This window comes from Pseudorca crassidens, chromosome 1 (assembly GCF_039906515.1).
Source record: "Pseudorca crassidens isolate mPseCra1 chromosome 1, mPseCra1.hap1, whole genome shotgun sequence".
Taxonomy (NCBI): domain Eukaryota; kingdom Metazoa; phylum Chordata; class Mammalia; order Artiodactyla; family Delphinidae; genus Pseudorca; species Pseudorca crassidens.
This window is the reverse complement of record NC_090296.1, coordinates 87,359,616-87,385,309: the sequence shown is the minus strand read 5'-3', so window position 1 is coordinate 87,385,309 and position 25,694 is coordinate 87,359,616. Positions and strand designations below refer to the sequence as shown.

The 25,694-nt window shown below is 48.0% G+C and overlaps 2 protein-coding genes across 5 annotated transcripts in view; one reads left to right on the top strand and one right to left on the bottom strand.

The window, feature by feature from the left end:
- FRMD5 (FERM domain containing 5) overlaps positions 1-23,244 on the top strand; it is a 341,523-nt gene extending 318,279 nt beyond the window's left edge. For 2 of the 4 annotated variants that reach the window (XM_067745479.1, XM_067745487.1), the window contains 7 exons: positions 6,765-6,853; positions 9,895-9,958; positions 10,575-10,666; positions 13,241-13,315; positions 13,876-13,944; positions 14,840-14,946; positions 20,311-21,476. In XM_067745479.1, coding sequence (XP_067601580.1) covers positions 6,765-6,853; positions 9,895-9,958; positions 10,575-10,666; positions 13,241-13,315; positions 13,876-13,944; positions 14,840-14,946; positions 20,311-20,888 — 1,074 coding nt within the window. In that variant the 3' untranslated portion in view covers positions 20,889-21,476. Of the gene's footprint in view, positions 1-6,764; positions 6,854-9,894; positions 9,959-10,574; positions 10,667-13,240; positions 13,316-13,875; positions 13,945-14,839; positions 14,947-20,310; positions 21,477-21,529 lie in introns of those variants that run through there. The other 2 variants (XM_067745480.1, XM_067745486.1) reach the window with 2 other exon arrangements.
- WDR76 (WD repeat domain 76) overlaps positions 9,917-25,694 on the bottom strand; it is an 81,701-nt gene continuing 65,923 nt past the window's right edge. Inside the window, exons 16-18 of the transcript XR_010945233.1 lie at positions 20,357-24,391; positions 19,195-19,496; positions 9,917-16,534 (exon numbers count right to left, since the gene is read on the bottom strand). The gene's annotated coding sequence lies outside the window, so the exon portion shown is untranslated. The remainder of the gene's footprint in view (positions 16,535-19,194; positions 19,497-20,356; positions 24,392-25,694) is intronic.

Genomic DNA, 25,694 nt, shown 5'->3' with positions numbered 1-25,694 from the left:
CACAATGTTCATTGCAGCACTGTTTACAATAGCCAGGACATGGAAGCAACCTAAATGTCCATCGACAGATGAATGGATAAAGAAGATGTGGCACATATATACAATGGAATATTACTCGGCCATAAAAAGAAAGAAAATTGAGTTATTTGTAGTGAGGTGGATGGACCTAGAGTCTGTCATACAGAGTGAAGTAAATCAGAAAAACAAATACCGAATGCTGATACATATATATGGAATCTAAAAAAAAAAAAGGGTTATAAAGAACCTAGGGGCAGGACAGGAATAAAGACGCAGACGTAGAGAATGGACTTGAGGACACGGAGAGGGGGAGGGGTAAGCTCAGATGAAGTGAGAGAGTGGCATGGACATATATACACTACCAAATATAAAATAGATAGCTAGTGGGAAGCAGCCACATAGCACAGGGAGGTCAGCTCCGTACTGTGTGACCACCTAGACGAGTAGGATAGGGAGGATGGGAGGGAGATGCAAGAGGGAGGAGATAATGGGGATATATGTATATGTATAGCTGATACACTTTGTTATAAAGCAGAAACTAACACACAATTGTAAAGCAATTATACTCCAATAAAGATGTTAAAAAGAGAAAGAATCAACAAAAAGAGTAAAAAAATAAATAAAAGATGTGGCATATGTATACAATGAAATACTACTCAGCCATAAAAAGAAACAAAATTGACTAATTTGTAGTGAGGTGGATGGACCTAGAGACTGTCGTACAGAGTGAAGTAAGTCAGAAAAACAAATACCGTATGCTAACACGTATATATGGAATCTAAAAAAAAAAAAATGGTTCTGAAGAACCTAGGGGTAGGACAGGAATAAAGATGCAGACATAGAGAATGGACTTGAGGATACGGGGAAGGGGAAGGGGAAGATGGGACGAAGTGAGAGAGTAGCATTGACATATATACACTACCAAATGTAAAACAGATAGCTAGTGAGTAGCAGCCGCATAGCACAGGGAGATCAGCTCCGTACTTTGTGACCACCTAGAGGAGTGGGATAGGGAGGGTGGGAGGGAGATGCAAGAGGGAGAGGATATGGGGATATATGTACACATATACCTGATTCACTTTGTTATAAAGCAGCAACTAACACAACATTGTAAAGCAATTATACTCCAATAAAGATGTTTTAAAAAAAAAAGAAGAATCCGCCTGCCAATGCAGGGGACACAGGTTTGAGGCCTGGTCCAGGAAGATCCCACATGCCACAGAGCAACTAAGCCCGTGTGCCATAACTACTGAGCCTGTGCTCTAGAGCCCATGAGCCACAACTGCTGAGCCCGCATGCTACAACTACTGATGCCCGCGTGCCTAGAGCCCATGCTCCACAATAAGAGAAGTCACTGCAATGAGAAGCCCGTGCGCCGCAACGAAGAGTAGCCCCCACTCGCCGCCACTAGAGAAAGCCCACGCGCAGCAACGAAGACCCAATGCAGCCAAAAATAAATAAATAAAATAATAAATTTATTTTAAAAAAAAGAAGACATTCTTGTCTTCTTTTTAAGATGAGAACACTGAGCTCTGAGGAACTAACTAACATGTCCAGTGTTAGTGGCAAGGATGATACTGGGACTCAAACTTGGAGTTGTGGAGTCTCAGTGCTGTGCTCTTTCAGTTATCATTCATGGTCTTCCATCTGGAGAGGTGGCATTTATTTAGGAACAAAGTGGGACTCACTGCCAGTTCTGATCAAGAGAGGACAAAAGACCTACGAGACTACTGAAATCATCATAGAAAAATGTAATGTAAATTCACCAAATGGCTTTATGTCTGTTTTGTATAGATAGACCAGGAGAAAATTGATTTCAGCAGGGTCTAGGTTAGGTCAACCACACAAATAAAATGATAGTGTCATTCCCTTGCTCTTAAAATAGGATCATTACTTTCATAATCCAGCTACCAAAGCTCCTCTCTAAATAAACCCGCTCCCCATCTTGACACATTGCCCTTGACCTCAGAGAAGCAGAACAAGAAGCATCAGTGATGACTTGCCCTCACCCTCAGGTGGGCCCCTCTTGGCTACACTGCGGGGAGCATGTTAGGTTTACTGCCAAAATGAAGAACTAAAGCCACTTAAGTGGCAAGTTTCTGCCCAGATTTCCATTTCTGAGCTGTCACGGGTTGATGCCAAGCCTCTTCCAGGGTGCCTGCCTCCTCCTCCTCATTTCCACTCTGATTTCTTGTGGCTGTGTTTCAGTGTATTAAAACTGGGTGGTTTTCATGGTTGATTGAATGTGAAGGTCCCCAGCTATGAGCCCTTTCAGGAATGGGCACCACTGTCTGGAAGAGCATATGGAATCTTCTTCTCTCAGGTTTTTTAAGAATAATAGAGGCTTCATCCACCCAGACTGAATTAGTTTCAGTCGTGCTCCAGAGAGGAGATGGCTGACTTGAGAGGCATAACAACCAAGAATGCTGTGGTCCTGACTCAGACACATCCAGGATGTCCTCTGGGGAGCAGCAGACAGAAGCCTACTTCATTGTATCCAGAGGTAGATCTGGGCAAAGACGGCCAGATGTCCCTATTTCCAAGAACCAGTCAGTACTATGATTTCCAAAAATCCTTTTCTAGACAGAGTGATCATCTTAGGGTGAACATTTGATGATGATGTATTGATGCAGGTCAAGTGTGATGGTGGGTTCCATATGAACATGAATGACTGTGCAAATCCATCCCCTCCTCAAGAAAAACACAGTGGCCTTGTCCTGGCAGTACATCATCTAGGCCACCTCCCTAAAAGCAGATGGAAGTATCGATAGTATTTCTTGGAGTATGTATTATTGTCCTCATCTTACAGATGAGGAAACTGAGGTCCAGAGAAGCAAGTAGAACCAAGGCTGAAGCTTCTTCCACAAGGATGAAAAATGGAAAATAGATTTGTCACCTCACAACCATAGAAGCAAACTAAAGTCTTTTGACTGTTACCTGATGTAGAGCGGGCCTGGCGATATCTGCTGTGGGGCTGTCAGGACCTGAGTTTTTATTCCACCTCCCAGATAATTAATGGCTCCGTCCTGGGGGTGCTGATTGCATTGGGATGGGCAGGGGACAGGGAGGAAAGATAGAATCCAGCTTGATAAGATGGAAAAGCTGAGGAGAAGCTTACTGCCATCTGTGTCACTTCTCTCCTCATCCTCATTTCCTTCTCTTTCTGTCACATAACTTGTCCTTCCACATACAAATCCAAAGGGCAGGCTCACAAGGAGAATGGCCTGTTAGATGAAAAAAACTGGGAAACTTATGGCTGCCTGTTTGTGTTTTCACGCTGGTCCACGCTCTTTTTTTTTTTTTTTCGGGTGTGCTGTGCAGCTTGGGGGATCCTAGTTCCCAGCCAGGGATTGAACCTGAGCCCTCAGCAGTGAAAGCAAGCGTGGCATCCCAACCACTGGACCAGCAGGGAACTCCCTGATGCTGGTCCAGATGTGAGGTTTCTTGTTGTAATTCCAATCCCATGCCTCATGTGCCAGAGACGAGTAGCAAACATCCAAGCTGCCCGCACTGTGGATGCCTACGTGCCAGGGCCTTGCAGCTTCATCTGCAACTGTTGCATTGGAAGCAGTTTGGATAATTGCTCTCTTCAAATGGGAGGATGGATTGGGATTGCACAAGGTGCTATTATTACTTATTGGGATAATAAGTAATACTTATTGGCGTCTAATAGGGATTTACTCCCAGTTTGTTCCCTGTTCCAAATCAGCCAGTCTGGTCAGGAGAGACTGTTCCCCTCTAACTCCAATACCTGCCTTCACTTGGAGGCCGGCCCTGTGGTGTCCAGGTGGTGCAGATGGCCAGCACCACCCAGTTCATGGGAGGACCTGCCCTTCCCTTTGCTCTGGCCAGAGACAGGCCTGTCACTGCAATGACTCTCACAGATGTCCTTCCCCTCCTGCCCACTTCACTTTTCCCCTGGACCCCCAATGTATCACCCACATCCCCCTTCTCCATGGTCCCTAACAATGAGTAACTTCTCCCTTTCTACCTCAACTTCCCACACCCTCTTTTCCTAAATAGCAAAATTTAAATCCATCAGCATCAGGAAAAATAGTAAAACGTTAGGCTTTTTTAAAAGAGATTCTGTATTGAGTTCAATAAACTCAGCTAATCAGTAGCAGCTATAATATTATTAACAACAACACAACCATTAGCATGTATTGGGTGCTTACTGAGCACAGCCTAAGAGGCAGATGATATCATCAACCCTGACTTGACAGCGAGGGGCCTGAAACACAGGGCAACGAAGGGACCTGGCTGAGGCCACACGGGTGGTGAGTGCAGAGCCAGGACCTGGGCCGACTGACCCAGAGCCCGTGGTTCTGGCGCAGGTGCTCTTCTACCGTTGCCCACAGGGGCCTGGAGTGCGAGACCTGGAGGGAGGCCTTCCCTGCCCACTTCGCCGCTTCCCGTCCCTCCTCTACCATCCACAATCCATCCACAAGCCTCTGCAGGCCCTGCCCTTCCTTTCCATCCGCCTGTTCTTCCTTCTGGGCCTGTCCTTCAGCGAGCAGCAGAAGACACCTTCCCCCCTCTGCCCCACTGTGCCCTCCCGTCGTTCTGCTCACGTGTGGGCTTCCCCCCCGCCTCCGGCAGCCACACTGGTCCCTCTGGCCCCCACCTCACTGCCTCACACATTCTCCTGATAAACGTCTGCTGCAGGCCTGTTCTCTGAGTACAAATAAGGTAAGGCCTCCACCCTCGAGTCTCTGTCTAAACCCGCAGTTGTAGGCCTTGCTCGGGTCCTGCCTGCACAGTGAGCTGAAGGCCTCCCGGTGCCCACCCTCCAACCCTGTGTGCAGAGCCCTCCCTCACCCACCGCCGCCCCCCCCAGGCCAGGCTGCCCAGTTAGTGCCGGTGCCCCCGTGAGGGACAGTGTTTGTGTGCAGTGCTGGCGCTCAGCTGTTAGCACCCACCACCAAGCCCTGATGACAGGCAGGGGGAAGCCCAGCCCCGTGGCTTCAAAGTATCTCCATTCAGGTTATTTTTAAACAGCATTTTGCTGTGCCCATGGGTTGAATGACACTGTGCTTGCAGCCAAGTGTTGGGGTCACGACAGACCCTGAGGAAAGGACAGTAACAACTATGCATTAATTCAAATGTCTGCAAAATATATATTTAGTTTATTCCCTGGGCCCAGATGCTAACACCTGTAATCCTGACTCTAAGAGATAGCTTTAAGGCAAAACTGCACTTTTCCTTGAGGCAAGGCTCATGAGGCCCTGCAGAGGCCCCACTGTTCTTAGGACTAATTAGGCTGAAGATCTGTGTCAGGGAGGCAAAGCCTGAAGGCGGGAGAGACTAGGAGAGCCTGACAGCCACGGCCCACACTTGCACCCATCACACCAGGGGCCTGGCCCTGACCCCATGGCACTATCTGAGCTGTGGCCCAGACAACTGGCCTGTATGCCCATTAGATCAGCAGCCTGGCATAATTTTATGGCCACCTGAACAACACCCTGACAGAGCAGATTCTCACCTGCGGCCGCTATCAGGTGAGAGAATGTAATCGTCACCCAGCTTTCTGTGCCCCATCCCAGGCTAGAAAAGACCTGGGCCTCCTGGAGCTCGTTTCCCACGTGATGGAACCAGGACCTACAGCTTCTGCACCTTCTCCCCTCTTTGCCCAGTAGAACCTTAAGCCTTGTGTTTACCAACTGATAGTGACAGGTGACCAGGAGGCCTCTTTGTTGGTTCAGGCACCACAGGGCTGGCGATAGCTGTTCCACTTGGCCAGTTGCTTCTTATATTTTCTTCAGCTAAACTTTCCTGAGGGAGCCCAGTGTGTCAGTCCATCATGATAATGGTAACTGCTATTCTCTCTCTCACTCACACAGAACAGCTTTCTTGAAATATAATTCACACATCAAAAAAATCCATCCTTTTCAAAGTGTGCAATTCGATGGTTTTTAGTCCATTAACAGAATTGTGAAACTTGTGAAACAATCACCACTATCTAATTTTAGAACATCTTCATCACCTTCAAAAATAAACCCTGTACCTATTAGCTGTCACTCCCTATCTCCTCTTCCCCACAGCCCCTGGCAACCAGTAGTATACTTTTTGTCTCTCTGGATTTTCCTGTTCTGGATATTTCATATAAATGCAAGCATACAACATGTGATCTTTTGTAACTGGCTTCTCTCACTTAGCATAATGTTTTCAAGGTTCATTTGTGTTGTTACAGGTATCAGTACTTCATTCCTTTTTACTGCTGAATAATATTCCATTGTGTGGATGTACCACATTTTGTTTATTCACTTATCAGCTGATGGACATTTGGATTATTTCCACTTTGCAGCTGGTATGAAGAATCCTGCTATGAACATTCATGCACAAGTTTCTGTGTGAACATAATTTTCAATTCCCTTGGGTACATACCTAGGAGTGGAATTGCTGGGTCATATGGTAACTCTACGTTTAACAATCTGAAGAACTTCCAAACTGCTTTCCAAAGTGACTGCACCATTTTACAATCCCACCAGCAATGTGTGAGGGTTTGCGGTTCTCTTTGGATATTCACCACAGCTTTCTAAGATTGGTATTATAATCTACAACTTACAGTTAAGGCCACCAAGGTTCAGAAAAGGTAAGTAACTTGGCTATTACTTCCAAATGCCAGGCTCTTCCCTCTGTGACCAACGGCCAAGTATTAACCCTGTATCCCCAGTGAACAACTGTGTTTCTCACCCTTTTACCTCTGTGCCTGCATCACCCTGATGAGAAATCTTTATGTGTTACAGGATGTGTCAGGAAATGCTGCATTTCTGGCCTTCACTCCTTTTGGGTTTGTTGTTCTGCAAGGAAACAAGAGGGTCCACTTCATTAAATGGTGAGTATCTTTATTTCCAAAACAGGCTTTTTATACCTCACCAACTGGGGAGGGCTGTGGTTCCCATGTCCTATGTCTGTGATTGGGCGAGTTCTGGTTCTGAGCCCTCTCCAAAGCCTTGCATCCATAATGGTAACTGATGAAGGTAGTGGTCTCTTCTAGGGATCCTATGCTTCCACAGGGGTGTTCCTGAGAGCCAACAGCCTCTCCAGAGAGAGAAAGGGTATGGAAGGTTGGTTTCTGGGTAGGATGAGACGTCTAGAGCTGGAGCCAATGTTAGGGAAGCAAAGTTCCCATGAGAACTGAGTCCTTGGGACTGTACCCTGCTGAGGACCGTAGCATCTGCAGGGATGTTTACTCCTTACCCACTCTCCTAACGAAGGAGGGCTTGCAATGACCCCTGGGGCAGATATAAGTTACCCTGTTGCTCTGGCAAAACACCCTCCTTGGACCAAACCCCACAGTGGGCCCTGCCTGCAGGAGCACAGATGCTGCTCTGTCTCCCGTCCCTCTTCAGGGCTTAGGTGTCCTCAGCCTCCAAGAGTCACATCCCCACTCTTTCTTCCCTCCCCTGCCTCTCCCGCTCCCAGTTCTAGCAGGCAAGAGCCACTGCTGCAGCCACAGCTGCTCGGAACTGCTTCCTGTCCGCCCACCTGTTGGGGTCTGTTCTGCTGCGTGGCTCTGTGAGCTGATGCAGCAGACTCTGGTTTGTTGATGGACGTTTGGCTCTCCTAGAGACCCGTTTTCTGGCCCACGCAAACATCTTGCAGCCTCATGTTGTATATTTTACTAAGCCCCTGTGACCTCTGAACCTTCCTGGGCCTTAGACTGCCAAGTCTAAGCTGGCCAGCTCCTCTCAGGGGCTTGGACAGGTGTCTTTCCTTGGCCCAGCAGAGCTCAGCCAGGGAAGCCTGCTCCTGTCTTGTTTCCTCCACCTTCTCAAGAAGAGCTAGCGGGGAACCTGATGACAGAGCTGCTCCCTGGTGAGCTTTCTGCTGGGGATGCTGCAGGCCAGCTCTCCTGCGACATCCTCTTCAGCTCCCCTGTTATCTTGTGGACAGACACCCCCTTTCCAACCCTTGTGGCTCTTGTGAAGCTTGGCGACATGATCAACCACAGTGCTTGTGAAACTGCTCCCCAGACATGCCCGGCCAGGCCCCATTCCCCAGAAAACCCCTTCCCAGGGCGGCCTGCTGCACTGGGCTAACCGGTGTGCTCCCCAACACGCCCATTTCCTACCCCTTCTCAAGCTGGCCCACTCACTGCACTTCTTGGGTGAAGATGGTGAGGGTTTGGGGGTCTTCTGTCCAACAAGATACTTTTCAGAAAAAGACAGTGAACAGGGTCAGGCCACCGCTCTCCCAGGGAGGAGCAGTTGCTCTTTGGAGACCTCTGGGTCATCTGATGTTCCTTAGAAGGCCCGGATCCTGGCCACACTCCAACCAGGGTAGCTGTCTTTATGAGGTGGCTGGTAGGGGGCATTTTAGCTAGAAACAGGTAGGACACACCGGGGCCTGTAGTCCCTAAAGTATCCTTACCCTCCAGAAGCCCTGCTGCTCACTGGGTTGTCCCAGACCCTTTTCCTTCTATAGCTTCTCTCACAGCCCATTTCTTCAGGACGTCTCTTCATATGCCTCAACTTTAAAGTAATAGATGTAAATTTAATCACACTTCCAATAGAAAATTTCCTACTTTCCTATCTTGCTTGTTGAAGCCTAGGATGATCTGTGTGCTTGTTTATATATCAATCAATTGATATTTATTGTATTCTGTATGTGTATGAGAGATTGATTGATTGGGAGGGAATCTAACAGGGAAGGAATCCCATGTGGCTTGTACTAGCTCAGAACTGGTGGTCAGAAGTTGTGAGCTCTCATCCTGACCCAGCTATGATTTCCAGGGAACAGGTGACTTTCCTCTGTCCCCTGAGTTTTGTCCAGTAGTAAATTGGGTACATTGTTTTCACTACCTTTCTGCTACTTTCTAGGATATTGAGGAAATCTCCCTAGAAATCGCAAAGAGGAAGAAGCCAAGTGGAGGCAGATATGCATGGTCAGACCTCCTTGGGGGGTCCCAGTTGGGTAGAAAAATAAAGACTCTGCCCCCAGTGAGGTAGGAGGGCCGTCAGGCTCCAGAGGGTAGCTGTGTCAGGCCAATGGAAGGGAAGTGAGGAGTGACCAATGCTGAGGCCTAGTTCTCTGGCTCTCAGGGACATCCACCTAAGACCCCAGTCATTTTTCCATTTTGTAAATGTAACCAAGGCTGAGAGCAGTATGTGGAGGTGAGGTCTAAGTCGTGCCATGTACAGTAACCATGTCACTTCTTCTGATTTGTGTCTGTCCTGCGGGTGGATGTACCCCAGTATCCTGTTTGCCTCTTTTACTGCAGCCATTCACTGGGCTGGTGGCTTCAAGGATTTTTCTACAAAAACCCCTAAGCCCCTTTCCTGGTCAGTACGCTGCATGACTGTTCCATGTAATCTGTTCTCTCTCTTTGGTATGTTGCCCTGCCCCCCCTCCCTGAGATCGTTTGACATTTGTCTGCATTAAACTGCATTTTCCATCCAGTGGCACAGTCACCTGAAAGACTCAACTCCCTCAGAACCTGGTCGCATTGTTTTTCATTATTTGCTGTTATCTTGAACTTTGGCCTCATCAGCTACCTGTGGCATCTTACATTTGACAGTCCCATCAAGATAATGCACCTGTGTTATGAACCAAATCCCGAAATGGCCCAGGACCACTCTACCTAGACTCACTTCCCATGCAAACGTTTCCCTTTTACAGCCACTGTTGATGAGCCCGAAATCCTCCTATCACCCTATTATTATAGTGTGATTGACCAGAAAACTGTGGATTGAACTGTTTCAACAACTGTTCTCTAAGGCCCCTACGCTGCTGTCTTGTTTCAGTTCTAATTTTGGCTAAAACTGTGTCTGTGCCTGGAGCCCCTTCCAGTCGGGGTGGGCTGTGCATCTACAAGACTTAGCTGTGAGCAAGCAGCCCACAGTGAGATGACGGGCCTTCTCTTTGTGCTTCTAGGAATGAGGTGACCAAGCTGAAATTTGAAGGAAAGACTTTCTATTTGTACGTAAGTCAGAAAGAGGTGAGTGCTGGCTTCCTTCTCTTCAGGGAGGGCTGGGGCACTGGGGTGGCTCCTGATGGCCAGGGCTGAACCAAAGTGGTCCATCCAGGCAGAGCTAAGCCCCCTGCATGCCAAGCCGGGACCAAGTTCAAGGCTGGAGGTGAGGAGACATGAGATGACGACAGGTGGCTGTAGGTCCTGGAGCACAGGGACTTCCTCAGGGATGCTGGTGACCCTCAGAGGTTCCATACCTCCAGGAAGTACAGAGTAAGATTCTTTTGCTTCCATATGAAAATTCCAGGAAGATAATACCAAAAAAAAAAAAAAAGAAAGAAAGAAAGAAAGAAAATTCCAGATGAGAGTGCCACTTTCTCTGGGGAGGGCTCACTTGGTTCAAGCAGTGCCAGCAGAGACTTACTCTGATTGGACCTGCCAGGTGTGCCATTCTGCACTGAACTCAGCTCTGTCCTGTGGGTGCTGCAGGCTTCTCTTCCGGCCAGCAGCCCCTTCCCCGTCTGAAGCCTCTCCCTGAGAGCACTGGGGAGCCTTCAGACAGCTCAGGGCTCAGTGTCCTGGGCCTCTTCACCCTTTGCTTTGCCATCCACACTCAGCTGTTTCTATGTGGGATTTTTTGTAGGAAAAGAAAATTATTCTCACATATTTTGCTCCAACTCCAGAAGCCTGCAAGCATCTCTGGAAATGTGGGATAGAGAACCAAGCCTTCTACAAGTGAGTGGACACCTGGGATGGGAACTGCCTTTATCAGGGCCAAAGCCATAGAAGCTACTTTCAGAGGAACAATGGGCAGGAGAGTTTGAGAAACTCTGACAAAGGAGACATGAGATGACAAGGCTGGGCTTCCTTATAAAACTCAGACCCCTTTCCAGGTGGCTGTCTGTACCACCTGGAGGGTCAGAGCTCATGTCTGGGAATGCGTGTCAGCGGAGTTGCCCAAGGTGTCTACCTTGCGATGTCGTTGGACAGCCCCCAGTGGCAAAGCAGTTCTGGGTCTTTTCAGGGTAAGGCTTGGGCCAGAGAAAGCCCACAGGTGCCTGACTTGAATAAAGCTGGCCCCTTGGAGCCATTCAGAGCCCAGAATACAAGAGCTCCATGAAGGAACAGGCGCAGCCCAGAGCAGCTCCCTAAGCCTTGGAGAGACTCTGGGGCCCGCTCCCCAGTGGGTGGCCTGGTGCTGAGCTGGGGTTGATACCAGCCCTTCCTGGTGTGTCACTGACAGAGGTGTTGCCAGTGACAGGCCAAGTGCTCAGGAGCCGGGGGTGGGGTAGCTGGAGGAAGCAAGGACTTGACTGTTACTGAGATAGCAGCTTTGGGGCAAAAGAGAGAGCTCAGCTTACCAAATGATTTTGTAAAGTATATTGACGCTTTTGTGCCCAGCTTTCCTTGATTAAAAAAGTTGTTATAAAAGCATTAGGGAGCAAAGAAATAGCCCATCGAGAAACTGGGGTGATGCCAGATGAAGTGTATTTCGCTAAAACCCTTGGTCTTGTTTTTAAAATAGAATGCCATGACTTATGCTTTAATAAGCTGCATCTTAATCCGAACAACATAAGACAGAATGTGTGGTATACTCCTCTCCTGACAGGCCACAGTTCTCCCTCCGGTAACCTGAAGGATCCAGAGCAGAATTGCTCTGGGCTGGGAGGGCACCATCTTCCTCCCCACTCAACAGACTCCTACCTGCTGACTGCTGTGGGATGCTGGCCCCCACAGGCTGTTTCTTGGGCAGGCTGTCTGAGTTGTATAATCAATTCTGTGCATTTGATACCAGAATCAGGGGTGAGTTGAATGGGCAGCCTGAATTCTCACCTGAGTGGGCTTCTTTCTTCTCATGGAGAAGACACTCGGAAGACTTTCATGTGGTCACATTTCCCTCCTATTCAGTCCCTGGCTGTCCAAGGAAAGCCGAGAAAACATTTCAGCACCATTTCTGGAGGCCCTCCTTTGTTTTTCCGTCTGAGCCATGGGAACAGAATTGTGCTTCTGAGCCTGTGACCAAACTCAGTTTCTGAGTCTTTCCTTAACAGATTGCCCACATCCACAATGGAAACCAAGGCCGCTTTTCACTGTTCTCCATGACTACTAATTAGGTGTTAAAAGCCTCTAGCCTGGGTCAGACCCTCATTTATGCCAAGTCGCTAGCAGGAGCCACTTCGGCCTCACTCAGAGTGTCTGTCACGGGCAGATCCCTGCCCCGCTTTTGGCCTAGTGCTTTGAAGGGAGCCGGTCAGGCTCAAGAAGGTGCTCAGAAAAAAATAACTTTACGTGTCTAACACGTATTAAATATTTTAAAAAAAAAGAAAAGGAATGTGCTCAGACAGGAGAGTAAGTAGGCTCAGAGCCTCATGGAGCCCTGAGACAGGTGGGGATGGTGTCCCCAGCACCTGCTGTTCATGGATTATAGGGACAACTCCCTAAATATTCACTGCCCGCTCAGGACAAAGGCTTCAGACCAGTTCGGTTCCCAGCTGGGTTAGCACTACAGGCACCCAGGACGTGTTGTGGATGGGGTCAGGTCTTAGGAGATTCAATCTGGGCAGCTCTGCCCATGCTTCCCTTTCTAAGTGAGAGGAGTACAGGGATCAGAGCAGTCACTCAAGGGTGGCTTCCAGAGTCTCCACCTCAGCTGTTCACAGCCTTGAAAGTGGTGTTAATGGGCTTTCTGGGGGAGGGCAAATGGTTCCAAGTTCAAACAAGTGGTGGAACTTCTATTAAAGTTCAGCTAGTTTCTTCATTTCACGACTTCTCAGTCTCTAATGTGACAATATACTTTAGGTTCGCTCCAAGAAGGAGATGGAATAGGAAGGGCACTACTCTCTTCTCCACCCAGTTACCCAGACATGGACATGAATTCTCAAATACTAGGACTGGAAGGGACTCCTGAGGTCAAGCAGTCCCAGCTCCACCATTTTATAGATAAGACTGAGGCTAACAGAGGAAAAATTTGCCCAGGGTCACACTGCTAACCAGTGGCCTGGCTGAGATTCAGCAGGTGGCATTCTCTTTCCCTAACATTTATTCTCTCAGTCCCCATGGTGAACCCATGAGGCACTCTTGGGGAGCCCTCACTCTCCTAACGTGGAAGTGGATTGCAGCATGCCTGTCCATAGCACTGAGACCGTGAACACGGCCCTCAGGTGCTAAAGGAGTCAGAGACAAGCAGGGCTGTGAAGGGCCTTTTCCTGAGGGGTTCTTTCAAGTAGCCTTTGGAAGGAGCTGGGGACACAGCCTTAGGCTGTAAGGCATTGCAGACCATCTCTCACACTGGACTTTGCCTTGCTGCAGGCTGGAGAAGTCAAGCCAAGTCCGCACAGTGTCCAGCAGCAATTTATTCTTTAAAGGGAGCCGGTTCCGATACAGGTAAATAGTGACAGTAAGTAACCGTTATGGACCTATTTTCAGACCCTTCTCTGGAGAAGGGTGGCCCAGTGGTCCTTATCCTGAGAACAAAGACGCTGGGAACCTCCAGAGGAGTGTGAGGTTTCCATCCGATTCTCCTGTCTCCTAACGCTTTGACTATTTCTTTCCTTCCCTGCAGCTGTTTGCCTGTAGGGGTTAAAATGTGTGTCTTCTCCTGCCCTTACAAAAGCAGCAAAATAAGAACTGTAAGAGTGATTCCTTTCATTTCTATCTAAAGATTTCATTTTTTTGCAATATTTCTGGAACACGCTGGACAATGAGGAATCATTCCTAAATGAGGATGGAAGATCCCAAAGACCGCAGAGACAGAGAGCTGTCAGGACGCCTTAGAGCTCTTTACCCCAGCAAGCAAGCCCTACTCAGTGGCCTAAACATTGAGAAGGGGTAGGCCAAAGAGGCCACTTCCCAATTCAGCTCAAGTATCTGAGATCTTACAGAGGAGCTCAGTCCTGGAACACTGTCTCATTTCTTGCTGCTTGTTTTATTTATACTACTTATAGTGGCCGAGTTGCAAAGGAAGTGATGGAGTCCAGTGCCAAGATCAAACGGGAGCCACCAGAAATACACAGGTAGGCACCAGGGGCTTATCCCCAAACCAGGTCCAGCTCAGATCTCGGACTCTTAAAAGAGCCAGCAGTTTGAGTACTGTGAAGATTCTGGCCATGATGGCTTCCAAACAGGGCAGCAGGGTGAAGAGACCCATCTCAGTCAACGGCATGGGAACAGGATGACCCTGGAGAATGAGGGAAGGTGGGCTAATGCAGATAGTACATCAGACCCAGGAGCCACCTTCCTGGGTAATTCTCTACCATCATCCCAAGTCCTGAAATTGGTCATAGACCTTGGAGGACATGCCCAAGCAGCAAGATTTCATTGGCTCTGGAAACAGGCCATTACAGGAAGCCAGTCACACTAGGTCTGAAATAGTTTCAGGATCCATGCTTTATGTGTAACTGTAAATCATAAATTTCCAGGAGGCCATCTCCTAAAACCTGGTAAGACTGAGGGAGAATATGATTGGCCAAAAGGTCTGGGGTTTGCCAACCAGACTGACCTCTGGGAATGGGAGCATTACTACCTGCCTTCACACGGACCCCCCTGCCCTCTGTGGGAAGTCAGGGGAGGCCACATATCAGTCTTAGGCACATTTTTAGGAGCACCACATATCCTGGGGCTCTACTCTCTGACAATCCTGCCCAGGGACCAGTGGCACCACTGCCACACTAAAGAAAGGTTCAGGTAGGTCTGGGATATAAGGAGGTTGACAAGTTTGAAGTAGTGTCTCTGACTGGGATTCAGGGACTAAAGGCAGAAAGCAGGTATTAAAGATTTTTAAAAACAAAACAAACCTTAACACAGCCAGGCAATTCTCAGGCAATTCTAGTAACCAGTCCTCAACTCTGAGTCCTGACCACATTTGTCAGTGCACTAAGTCAACAGAATTCTTTTTTTCTTTAACCTCAGAGCAGGGATGGTCCCCAGCCGCAGCTGTCCCTCCATAACCCATGGCCCAAGGCTGAGCAGCGTCCCTAGGACCCGGAGAAGAGCTGTTCACATCTCCATCATGGAAGGTGAGCATGAGCTCTGCAGATGACCTGGGGTTCCTCCAAGTTGTCACCTGGACCGGTTCCTCACAGGGACCTTGAAAAGAAGTGAATTTGCACTAGAGACAGCAGAGACAGCAGCAAGTTTCTCCAATGGTAGGGAGAATGTTTCATCCAGTCAATGGGAACACCAGCTGGGTGTCAGGTGAAGGGTAATCCCATCCAGCCCTGATGAGCTGTGGTCCAGGAGGGGTTTGTAGATCTGAGAGTATTAGACTAAACCTTTGGGAGAGAACCACGATCAAAGGCCTTATTTATGTGAGTACCTTAGTTGCTCCATTTGTAAAACTCCATGGGTTTCAAGGAAGCTGATGTACATGCAAGTACTTTAAAGAGATGAAAGCGTTTACTGGGTAGGCAGCAAGCACAATGCAAAGAGCCCTGGTCAGGAAGTCAAGGATGAAGTCAAAATAGGAGCTCTGCCACACATTTTCTGGGCAGGTTGCTTAACCTCTCTGAGCCTGTTGCCCCCACTGTAGAAAGGGGTGGGGGGTGGGGGAAGGTGCCTTGGAAACTCCCAAGTATAATGGCTATGCAAGGTATGGAATTATTGAGGGCTGGCCATCATCAGACACAGCCCCCTGGTTTTCCCTCCTATCTTAGGCTGAGCGGGAGAAGTGAGCCCAGCTCTCTTATTTTGGGGTGTGCATCTCAGGAAAGTGGACTGTCTTCTCCTCTTTTGAGGAAACATAACTTTCTCCCCTCTCTGTGGCCCTTGTTCCCGTCTGCCCTGAGGCTGAAGCCACCAGGTTCATCCCAAGGCTCTTGCAGAGAGTCGGGACAGCTGTCCTCCCAGAGAAAAGGCCACCCCCTGGGGGAAGCTGGCCCTAATGCAGGTATCGCATAGGAGAGCAGCCTCAGGCATTACTGCTCCCCAGCATATGGAAGAATGTCCAGTAAAACCAGCATTCCCAGAAGAGGGAAGACTGAGGCCATCCATGTGGGGATATAACTCATTTGGAGTAGCTGCCAAGCAGGGTTAGCAAAACAACTCAGAGGTGGGGAGAACCATCCTCAAGCTCCCCCAAGACGAGCTGTGAGGCTGCCTCAGTTCCCAACCAGCTCTGGCTGTGCCTTCAGCCTCCTCCCAGAACCTGTCTTCTCCCATTGTAGCAGCAGTAGGCTCCTCAACATCCAAAACTGTCACCCATGCTTACAAAATGCCAGGGGAGGGTGCAGAAAGCTATTAGAGCAGAGACCCCCCCACCCCAGGGCCAGGGCACGGCCTCAAAAGCTTAGGCTCAGAACTTCACACCTGGCAGATTATAACACAGTAGGCCTCCACGTGCTACTCCCCAAGCCAACGTGCTCCTTACACCCCATGCCCAGTGGTGCCTATAGACAAGCACAGTCTTCATCCCCGGTCATGGCCCTCGAGGCCCATTAGACTCAGAAGAGCGTGGGTAGAACCTGAGAACTGCCCTGGCAGGAATGAAACTCACAGGCAGAATGTAATTCAGGGTGAGGAGAGGCAGATGGACATCTGGTTTGGATGTGAAAAAAAATACAAGATTTTAGCAGTTGAGCGGCTCTATCAGTGCAGGGATCATCAAGCCTGGGGAAATAAAGAATGGATTATTTCAGGAGGTGAGAGTTCAGCTGCGTCATCTCTCAAGAGGGGGTTTTGCCTTTAAAGCACCTAACACGGCTGACCCTCACTGTTCACCCCAACCAGGCAGGGAAGGGTGAGAGGGAGTCAATGGGGACCTCAGAGGAAGGACACAAACCATCAAAACGCCCAGGAAGTTATGGACAGTTGAAATTGGTTCACGCTCCATCAGGGATTGTCTTTCCTATAGTCCATATGGCACATAATTAATATCACAGAAACCATTTGCCTTTTCCAGGGGAAAGCTTTGTTTGCTATCTCCAAAAACAGTGGGGAAAATTGCAAAAAACATTAACGTAACGTTACAGTTTGAATGAAACCATGTAATCTCAATGAACTGAGACACTTAAAAAGAAGACTGCATTGGTTGGCCCTGCCCTCTGCTCTAGGGGATGCCAAGATAACACAAGTTATTAGCACAGGCCTGACCCAGAGAGGACATTCAGGTATGTCAGTTCTTTCACCCATTGTGCCCCATGGGGCAGCCAGACAAATAGCATAGATCCCAGTGGAGGAGGGGATGCAGCCCATTTCCAGCCCCAGAGCCACCGCCTTACACTTCAGAGCCACCCAACCCAAAGCCATTTTCTTTGTAGCTTCACATGCTGGATTTTCTGGGACAGTCCCGATTTCCCCTACTCTCTGGGATTATTCCCTGCCCTTTCTGTTCCTCACCCTCTGAGAGGTCTGGGGCCCTTATACAAGCCTCAGGGAAACAGCTGCTGGCTGGGAAACCATTACCTTTTATAGCTCTAAGTCCTTCTGACTGAATCCAGTCCCCTGATAACGCTGGCCTCTCAGAGCTGCTCTTTCCCTGCAGCTCAGTCTGCTCTGAGACTCTCAGAGCCAACCTTTTCTCTCCAGCATGGGAGGCACTGCGAAAGGGCTGCTATGGCGTGAGGTCAGTTGGTTTCCCATCCTTTCCCTCTGTACCTTCCCCGCCTGGCTGGTTCCCATGAAGAGATCAGCTGATTTCCACTGACGAAGTACCTGCCTTCCTGGGCCACCATGGGGAAGAGTCTGATTAAGATTCACACCAGAGTCCGAGTTCAGCTCCGGTTGACTAATCACTGCCTTCGGCCCCTGAGTGTGCGCATCCTGAGGATGGGGCCCCGGCTCCAGGGTAGGCTCCTGACCACTGTGCCCCCTGGCCCACTGGGAGCCACCTCTGGGCAAGGCGATCAGCTGGAGCACCTCCAAGGTAAAAAGACACCCTCTGTTTTGCTGTGCCACTCACCCAGATCCCACCCACGGCACCCACCCCATCCATCCCAGAATAACAGGTTTGAGGCGAGTGGTGGTTTCTAGTGAAACCTGAAATTCTGTACAGGACTAACCTAGCATAGGAATAACCTTAACTTTATAGGTGAGGTCTGTTGGGGGAACAGAAGACTAACATTTACTGAGTAATTTTGTTTGTCAGGCTGTCTACTTAGAAATACATATGTAGCCATTATCTTGTTTACTGAGAGCACCAACAACTCATTATAATGTGGCTTCTGGTGTCCCTCTGATTAGCTCTTTCTGATGTCACAGCCTTTGCCCCTCACCTTCCCCAGCAGGCTTAGGGCTGAATTGTAGGCCAGGCTATGATTGCACTAAGTGGCTTCCGGCATCTATGCTGGTCATACATTGGAAGATCTGGCAGTCAGAGCTGTCCTTGTGAGGGGACAGCCCTTGAAAGGGTGTGAGGTGCCCTGTGCAACGGGGCTGAGGTTCCAGAGAACAGGGAGCCAGAAGAGTACTTGGGAAAGGAGCTGAGCCAGCAACATGTAAGATCAGAGCCTGGAAAGGTTTGTTTCATCAGAAACCCATTTCACACTCCCAGGTACATGTTTCTCATGCTACACACGTGCAAATGGGGGAAGAAGGGAGGAACACTGGGGAAAACAGAAAACAGAGGAACATCAAAGGCTCTGGAACAAGGGACAGGCTCTTAATTTCACCTTATTTCACAACAGTTTCTTGGGCAATTGGGACCTAAGTCTAAGGCAGGTGCAGGCTGTTGACTTAATTCATCCTGGCCTGTTGTTCCACTCCCCGGAATCCAACTGCATGATCATTAGCACCATGGAATAGAAAGAGGCTTGGATTCTACCCTTGTCTTTGCCAGTAACAACCAACCACGTGACTGTAACCTCTTGCACTCACCACTTCATGAAGTTGTTTAAAGATAAAATGGAAGTGCTTTAAAAAGTTTTAAACATTATACAAATTTAAGTATCTTATAGCATAGGGACAAAGGAAATACAGCCAGGACCGTGCAGCTTCTGAAAGCAGGAGCCGAGAGCTGCTGCTAATATACTAATGGTGAGGTGGTGGGGAGCAGAGGCGGATAGCAGGGGGCTGCCATCTCCCCTGCCCATGCCAGCCACTCGTTCGTAACCCAGGTTTCGTTCCTATGGAGAATCTTTTACTGTGTGTATGCCGAGACAGGCTACAGCAGGCTGGGCAGGCAGGCGGCCTGGCTGCAACTGGCTACCTACCAAGGAAGACGAGATACACTATTTCTGAAATGTTACTGGCACCTTTTAAAAGAGACCTTGGGGCTTCTGAAGCCAGCCCAGAACCAGAAAACTCCGTAATTGGCCCTGGTTAGGTCTTACCTTTACTAGCTGAGTGTCCAGCTGTCTGGGGCAGTCGGGGTCGATTTCAGAGCAACAGAAGGGGACGAGCTTCTCTTGATGTGGACCACAAAAGCAGGGAGAGCCACTCTGGAACCACCAATATGGCCAGGACTAGAAAATACAGACACTGAACTTGAAAACAAGAAGCCATTTCCTTGGGAGCACTATGACATGGGCCACACTTGGTGACTCTGAGCTCTGACATCCTCTGGCCTGGGTGGCTGCTGTTTGGTTGAGGGGGGGTAACCAGCTCCTGTTCTTCCCTACTAGAGCTTTGAGCCCTGGAAAGAAAGAAATGTTCCATCTAAGAAAGTAAAGAGATAATGAGTAGTTTTAGGGGCAGAAGACCCTTCCTCCTAACTAATGTAAGAGAATTTCCCACTGATGCAACAAGATCGTCTCAGAGACCACTCTGTACTCTGGAGTAGCTAAAGCAAGGGGAGCTGTCAGCCTGTTCTGGACCCGGCTCAGTCTAAGGTGAAAAGAGAGGGAGAGCACTTAGGAAGCGCAGATCAGGTTTTTACCTCCCACAGTCAGGACAGCTAGAACTGGGTGGCTGAGGAGCCTGATAGCAGCTGCAGAAATCCAAAAGGTGAGCTCATGAGCTCAAGGAGCTGTGTGCCGGCTTGTTAGGAGGACACTCGGCTCCAGAATCTGTATCTGATGAGGCCCAGCTGGGCAAAACACAGTCTCCTCCACATTCCTGCCTCTCAAGGCCCTCGGCTCCCTGAACCATGACCCCAGCTCTGGTTGGGTCAGGGATGGTCTGCGATTCTCTTTCAAATTGGGCTAAAGCCAGGCCCAAGACACCAAAGGCAAGAAAGGCAGAATCTTTAACCAATATGGCCAAAACTATAAGCAAAAAGAAAGAAACTTGCAACCAATGCCACTCTGGTTCCTGCTGCTTCTCTTGTCCTATTCTTGATACATCAAAACAGAGTGCAGTGGCCATTGCTGCTGGTCACGTGGGGCGTGCAAAGGGGCTTCTCCTAAGATTTTAGTGACCAGATAAAGCAGGACAGGTGCTGCCTCCGCCTGACAGCGAAGTGGGTGCCGGCACACAGAAGGCCTGCTCATTTCCTTTTGCCTTTCCAGGTCTCGAGTCCCTACGGGACAGTGCCCACTCCACCCCGGTACGTACCTCCTCCCACGGGGACACTTTCCTGCCTCACGTGAGAAGCAGCCGGGCAGACAGCAATGAGCGAGTCGCCGTGATCGCGGATGAGGCCTACAGCCCTGCAGACAGTGTGCTGCCCACCCCTGTGGCCGAGCACAGCCTGGAGCTGATGCTGCTTTCCCGGCAGATCAATGGGGCCACCTGCAGCATTGAGGAGGAGAAGGAGTGTGAGGCCAGCACCCCAACTGCTGCAGAGATGGAGGCCCTTGGGGGAGAGCTGAGGGCCCTGTGTCAGGGGCACGGCAGGCCAGAGGAGGAACAGGTGAATAAGTTTGTTTTAAGTGTCCTCCGTTTGCTCCTTGTGACCATGGGACTCCTCTTTGTTTTGCTCCTCCTCCTGATCATCCTTACCGAGTCCGACCTTGACATTGCCTTTTTCCGCGATATCCGCCAGACCCCCGAGTTTGAACAATTCCACTATCAATACTTTTGTCCCCTCAGGCGATGGTTTGCCTGCAAAATCCGCTCAGTGGTGAGCCTGCTCACTGACACCTGAGAAGGCATGAATCCTCCCAATAACTAGCCAGGTGGACCAAGGAGCCCGGCTACCCATTCCCAGCAATGGGACCCATCGCGGAACCATCGGCACATGTACCAAGTCCTCCTCTCATGACTCAAAGTCCACAGCCTAGGAGGGTCGTTTCCCAGAAGAAGAAAGGGATAGGCTCATGCCTTGTCTAAACTAACTGGGAAAACTCATTTCCTTCAGAGGTTCTTTCAAGAAAGGCTCGGCGACTCTGTTTCTCATCCTCCCAATTTGCAGGATAAAATTTTTGGTTTTGAATTTTGATTTTTCATAGATGTGTATTATTTTGAAAATATCAAAAATAATTTATTTTATTATTACTGATTCTCGCAGTAGTGTCACCTAGGAGATGGGACACTAGTTGGAGACTAGAGAGCTGTTGTCTTCTGTATTCTGCAGGAGCTTTCCTACTCAGTTCCAGTAGACTCATCACTGCAGCCTCAGCGGGGCAAGCCAGGGGTCTGGACAATGGGGACTGTCTAGGTTTTCTTCCCAGACAGAGCTTTTAAAAAAAAGTAAACATCCGTGTAGAATGATTAAATGGAAAGTTGCTTCTTATGACGGTCTGAGTTGGATTTTCTTTTCCTTTTATTTCTTTCAAATCTGAGCAGAGTGGGCATCTGAAGGGACCACCACTACAGCAGCAGCAGCAGCAGGGGTGGGGTAAGTCTGTCCCCTTAGACTAGATCCTAGTGGGCATCACCATGAGTTTTGTATAATGAACTTAGACTTCTGTGGGGGTTTTTTCTGAAGACCCTCAAGACTTTTATAGTGCTCCAGAAGCATTAGGTGAATTCGGTGGTGCCAGGGATAGAACTGTCAGAAATGCAGGACTAAGTGTAGTTAACAGAAACCAGAGCTAAGGTACCTGAGAGACCGTTGAGGTCACAGAGCAGTACTTATTTTGTACAACACCATCCCCCCCAAAAAAGACTATTTCAATTTATATTTTAACAACAAAATGTATTTTCTTATCAATTCATATTTTGTTTTTACTTTATGGATTAAGAAAAATAGAGCCTGACGAACTTAAACGACACAAGGAAGAAACTGATCCTGAGAATAAAAAGCTTCAGAAAATAGAATTCCAAGATCAACAAACAGCCTGGGAAGGGACCAGGAAAAGAATCTCTTTAAATAGGAGTTCTAAGAGATGCCTACAAAAGAAGGTGAATGTGGCAGAGACCAAGACTTAGATGTAGAAATACTGCCCCCTAGCGTCAGCCTCTGCACTGGGAAAATGAAAGTTGTAGGAAAGCACTTACCATCCTTGCCGAGGCTCCATGCAGAAGAGCAGCATGTGGAGGGTGAGTGTGGGGTCCGAGGCCCGAGCTCTGCAACTCTTACAACCACTCACACACAAGATCTTGTTTTCATCTCAGGGAGAGATTTCTAAGTCATCTGGGCCTGAGGACTTACGTAAGGACAGTCAGTGGACATATTCCTGGGACCCACATAACAGTGGAGCAGCTGCTGACACCCTATGATGCTGGGGAGCCTCAAATGCAGAACAGAATGAGTCACATGTAGATCTGCTTTCCCCTAGTTGTCCTCTGAGACAGCAGAACCATGTCCATATATAGAATCTAATAGCCATGGATAAACGGAGTTTTTCCTTTTTTAAGGTTGGGGGTGGTGCTGTGTTTCAAAATTTTAATTGCCCTTTTATCTAGACCAGGGGTCGGCAAACTTCTACTGTAAAGTGCCAGATAGTAAATATTTTTTTATTTTGGTTTTGTGGGCCATACTCTGGCAACTACTCAACTCCGCCATCTTATCACAAAACAGCCATAGGTAATACATAAACAAAGGAGCACAGCTGTGTTCCAATAACAACATTTTTATTTATAAAAACAGGCAGTGAGCTGAATTTAGCCCACAGGCCATAATCTGCCAACCCCAAGCTAGACAATAAAACTGCTCCTTACCAGTGTGTAAGCAGAAAGAGGGTCAGCTCTGCTCCAATTCCTGACATGTGTTAAAGATCCGGGATCACTTCCCAGTAGAGGCACTGGGGTTGCTTGTTTAAAGGGTGCTCGAACAACCAACCAGCAAAGAGATGTCTGATGCCAAGATGAGCAAGATCAACCACTGGAATGCTAAAACGCAGCCAGAATCTAAGCATGGAAGAGGGCCTGTCTGATCATTTCCATACCAGCAGAAATTTGGGCAGAATTACAAACATCTATTTTCAAAGTGACAAGACAAAATATGAGGGAGAGCCTAGTAAAGATTCGGGATCGCTTAGAACCAACTAGCCACTGCCACTTGTCATCTACAGGAAAGGCTTTATTAGCACAGTATTGGAGTAAAAAGTAGACTCGGAGAAGAAAAGGCTGTCAGGAAATAGGGGGCTGGTTTTAACCTGGATATCTACTGTCTTATGCAACATAGCAGATTACCTTTTAGTGTAGTGTTCCTACCTCAGTCTGTAGAATATGGTGTTTCTATGCAGTGAGTGATAGCCTCGACTCTGACCTTTCATATTCACATTAAAGAAAGATGAAGTATTCCATATCCTGGTACGTACTTGTGTCTAGAGTTCTAACAGTACAATAGTCCATGCCACTTCCTACAGCTGGATTTTGCTCTCTGAACAGAAACTTTTGGGGTTTTTTTTCCAGGGCTTATCCCACAAAATACAGATAGAAAAGTTTCCTTCAATTTGCTTTTCAAATAGTGCTTGAATAACAAACTTCCTTTGTTGGTGACTAGTCTTTTTTGGTATCTCCCCATCATTAGAAATTGTTCAAGTTTTTAACCTGATTTTACTGTGTTCCACTATGTCTCCTATTTTCTCTCAAAATTAGTTTTGATCTCATTGTAGAAAAAGCAGTGGTTTCCACAGCTTCATCTATCAGAGGAAATAAAACTCTTACTAAAGAATAGTGTACTGCATCTTTAAGCAGTAGAAGGTAAACTACCTGCAAATGTGAATTTCTTAGTTTCATTAAAAATATATATAGTTGTTAACCTCTTGTGTGCCAAAAATTATAAGTTACATTTTCCTTCAAAGCAATGTACTTTTTTCTACATATGCAGTATGTAGTTAGCATAAAATCATTGGTGCCATGAAAATTATTTTTAAACGTAAATAAATATTTAAATATCATAGAAGAGTGGACTCTTTTTTTTTTTTTTTAACTTACAGCCTATCTCACTTTCTCCTCCTTAAAATTAACAACACATAGATAAAAGGATACCAGTGGGATTTACACAGCTGACTGCTGTCTGCGACTGGAATTATTTAAAATAATCATTTTGTTTATAGCCATCTATTATCCTTGTTCTTCCCCCCAAAATAAATACTATTAAGAACTTAGAAGCTGTAAGTGTGGAATAATTTTGGAGATGAATTGGACCACATTTTTCTGATGAGGAAAACCAAGAAATGATTTTCCCAAGGTTACACACAGTCTCAGAGCCCAAAGGAGAATCTAGATGGTCCAGCTTCTGCACCAGTGTTTGTAAGCCTGGAGTAAGAGAGAGAACAGCAAACACTTCCTATGAAGGGAACAGAATGATATCACCACTACAATTACAAACCTCATATTTACAACTTAACAACATACATTCCTTTAACACTATCTCATCTGATTCTGTAACCATCACTCTAGCTATGGACTGGTAATGGTCTTCTAAATTCCATGAGGATAAAAAGTGAGACTAGGGTCCACCCTACTAGCTTATTATCTAATCTTCCTATTTTCAGTTCTACCTGCCTTCCAACCCTCCATTCTGCCACTAGATCATTTTCCTAAAGCACTGATCAGGTTATGTCACTTACTTCCAAATTTTAAGAGGTTCCTATTACCTTTAAAATGATATCCAGGGACCTCCCTGGTGGCGCAGTGGTTAAGAATCCACCTGCCAATGCAGGGGACACAGGTTCAAGCCCTGGTCCGGGAAGATCCCACATGCCGCGGAGCAGCTAAGCCCGTGCACCACAACTACTGAGCCTGAGCTCTAGAGCCCGTGTGCCTAGAGCCAGTGCTCCACAACAAGAGAACCCACTGCAATGAGAAGCCCGCGCACCACAACAAAGAGTAGCCCCTGCTCACTGCAACTAGAGAAAGCCCATATGCAGCAACGAAGACCCAGTGCAGCCAAAAATAAATTAATTAATAAAAAAATAAAATGATATCCAGTGCCCTGTCCCCAGGGAAGTTGGTGTTTTTTTTTTTAATGACAGGAGTCTCTTAAAGTCGCTTAAAGTGATCTGAAGAGTAAAAAAGCATGAGAACCACTGGATGCAAGTGGTTTCCCATGATCCTACAGACTTACAGCTACAGCGCTTTTTTAAAAAAAAATAAATTTATTTATTTATTTATTTTTGGCTGCATTGGGGTCTTCGTTGCTGCTCACGGGCTTTCTCTAGTTGCGGCGAGCGGGGGCTACTCTTCGTTGCAGTGCGCAGGCTTCTCATTGCAGTGGCTTCTCTTGTTGTGGAGCACGGGCTCTAGGTGCGCGGGCTTCAGTAGTCAGGGCACGTGGGCTCAGTAGTTGTGGCTCATGGGCTCTAGAACGCAGGCTCAGTAGTGGTGGTGCCCTGGTTTTAGTTGCTTCGCGGCATGTGGGAGCTTCCCTGACCAGGGCTTGAACCCGGGTCTCCAGCATTGGCAGGCGGATTCTTAACCACTGTGCCACCAGGGAAGTCCCTACAGCCCTTCTTTGGATAACTAATGACAACTCACCTATGCACACGTCCTTTCAAGGCCCCTGCTTAGGGTGCCTCAACCACAACCAAGCCCCTCTGCACCTGAACACACTTCTGGT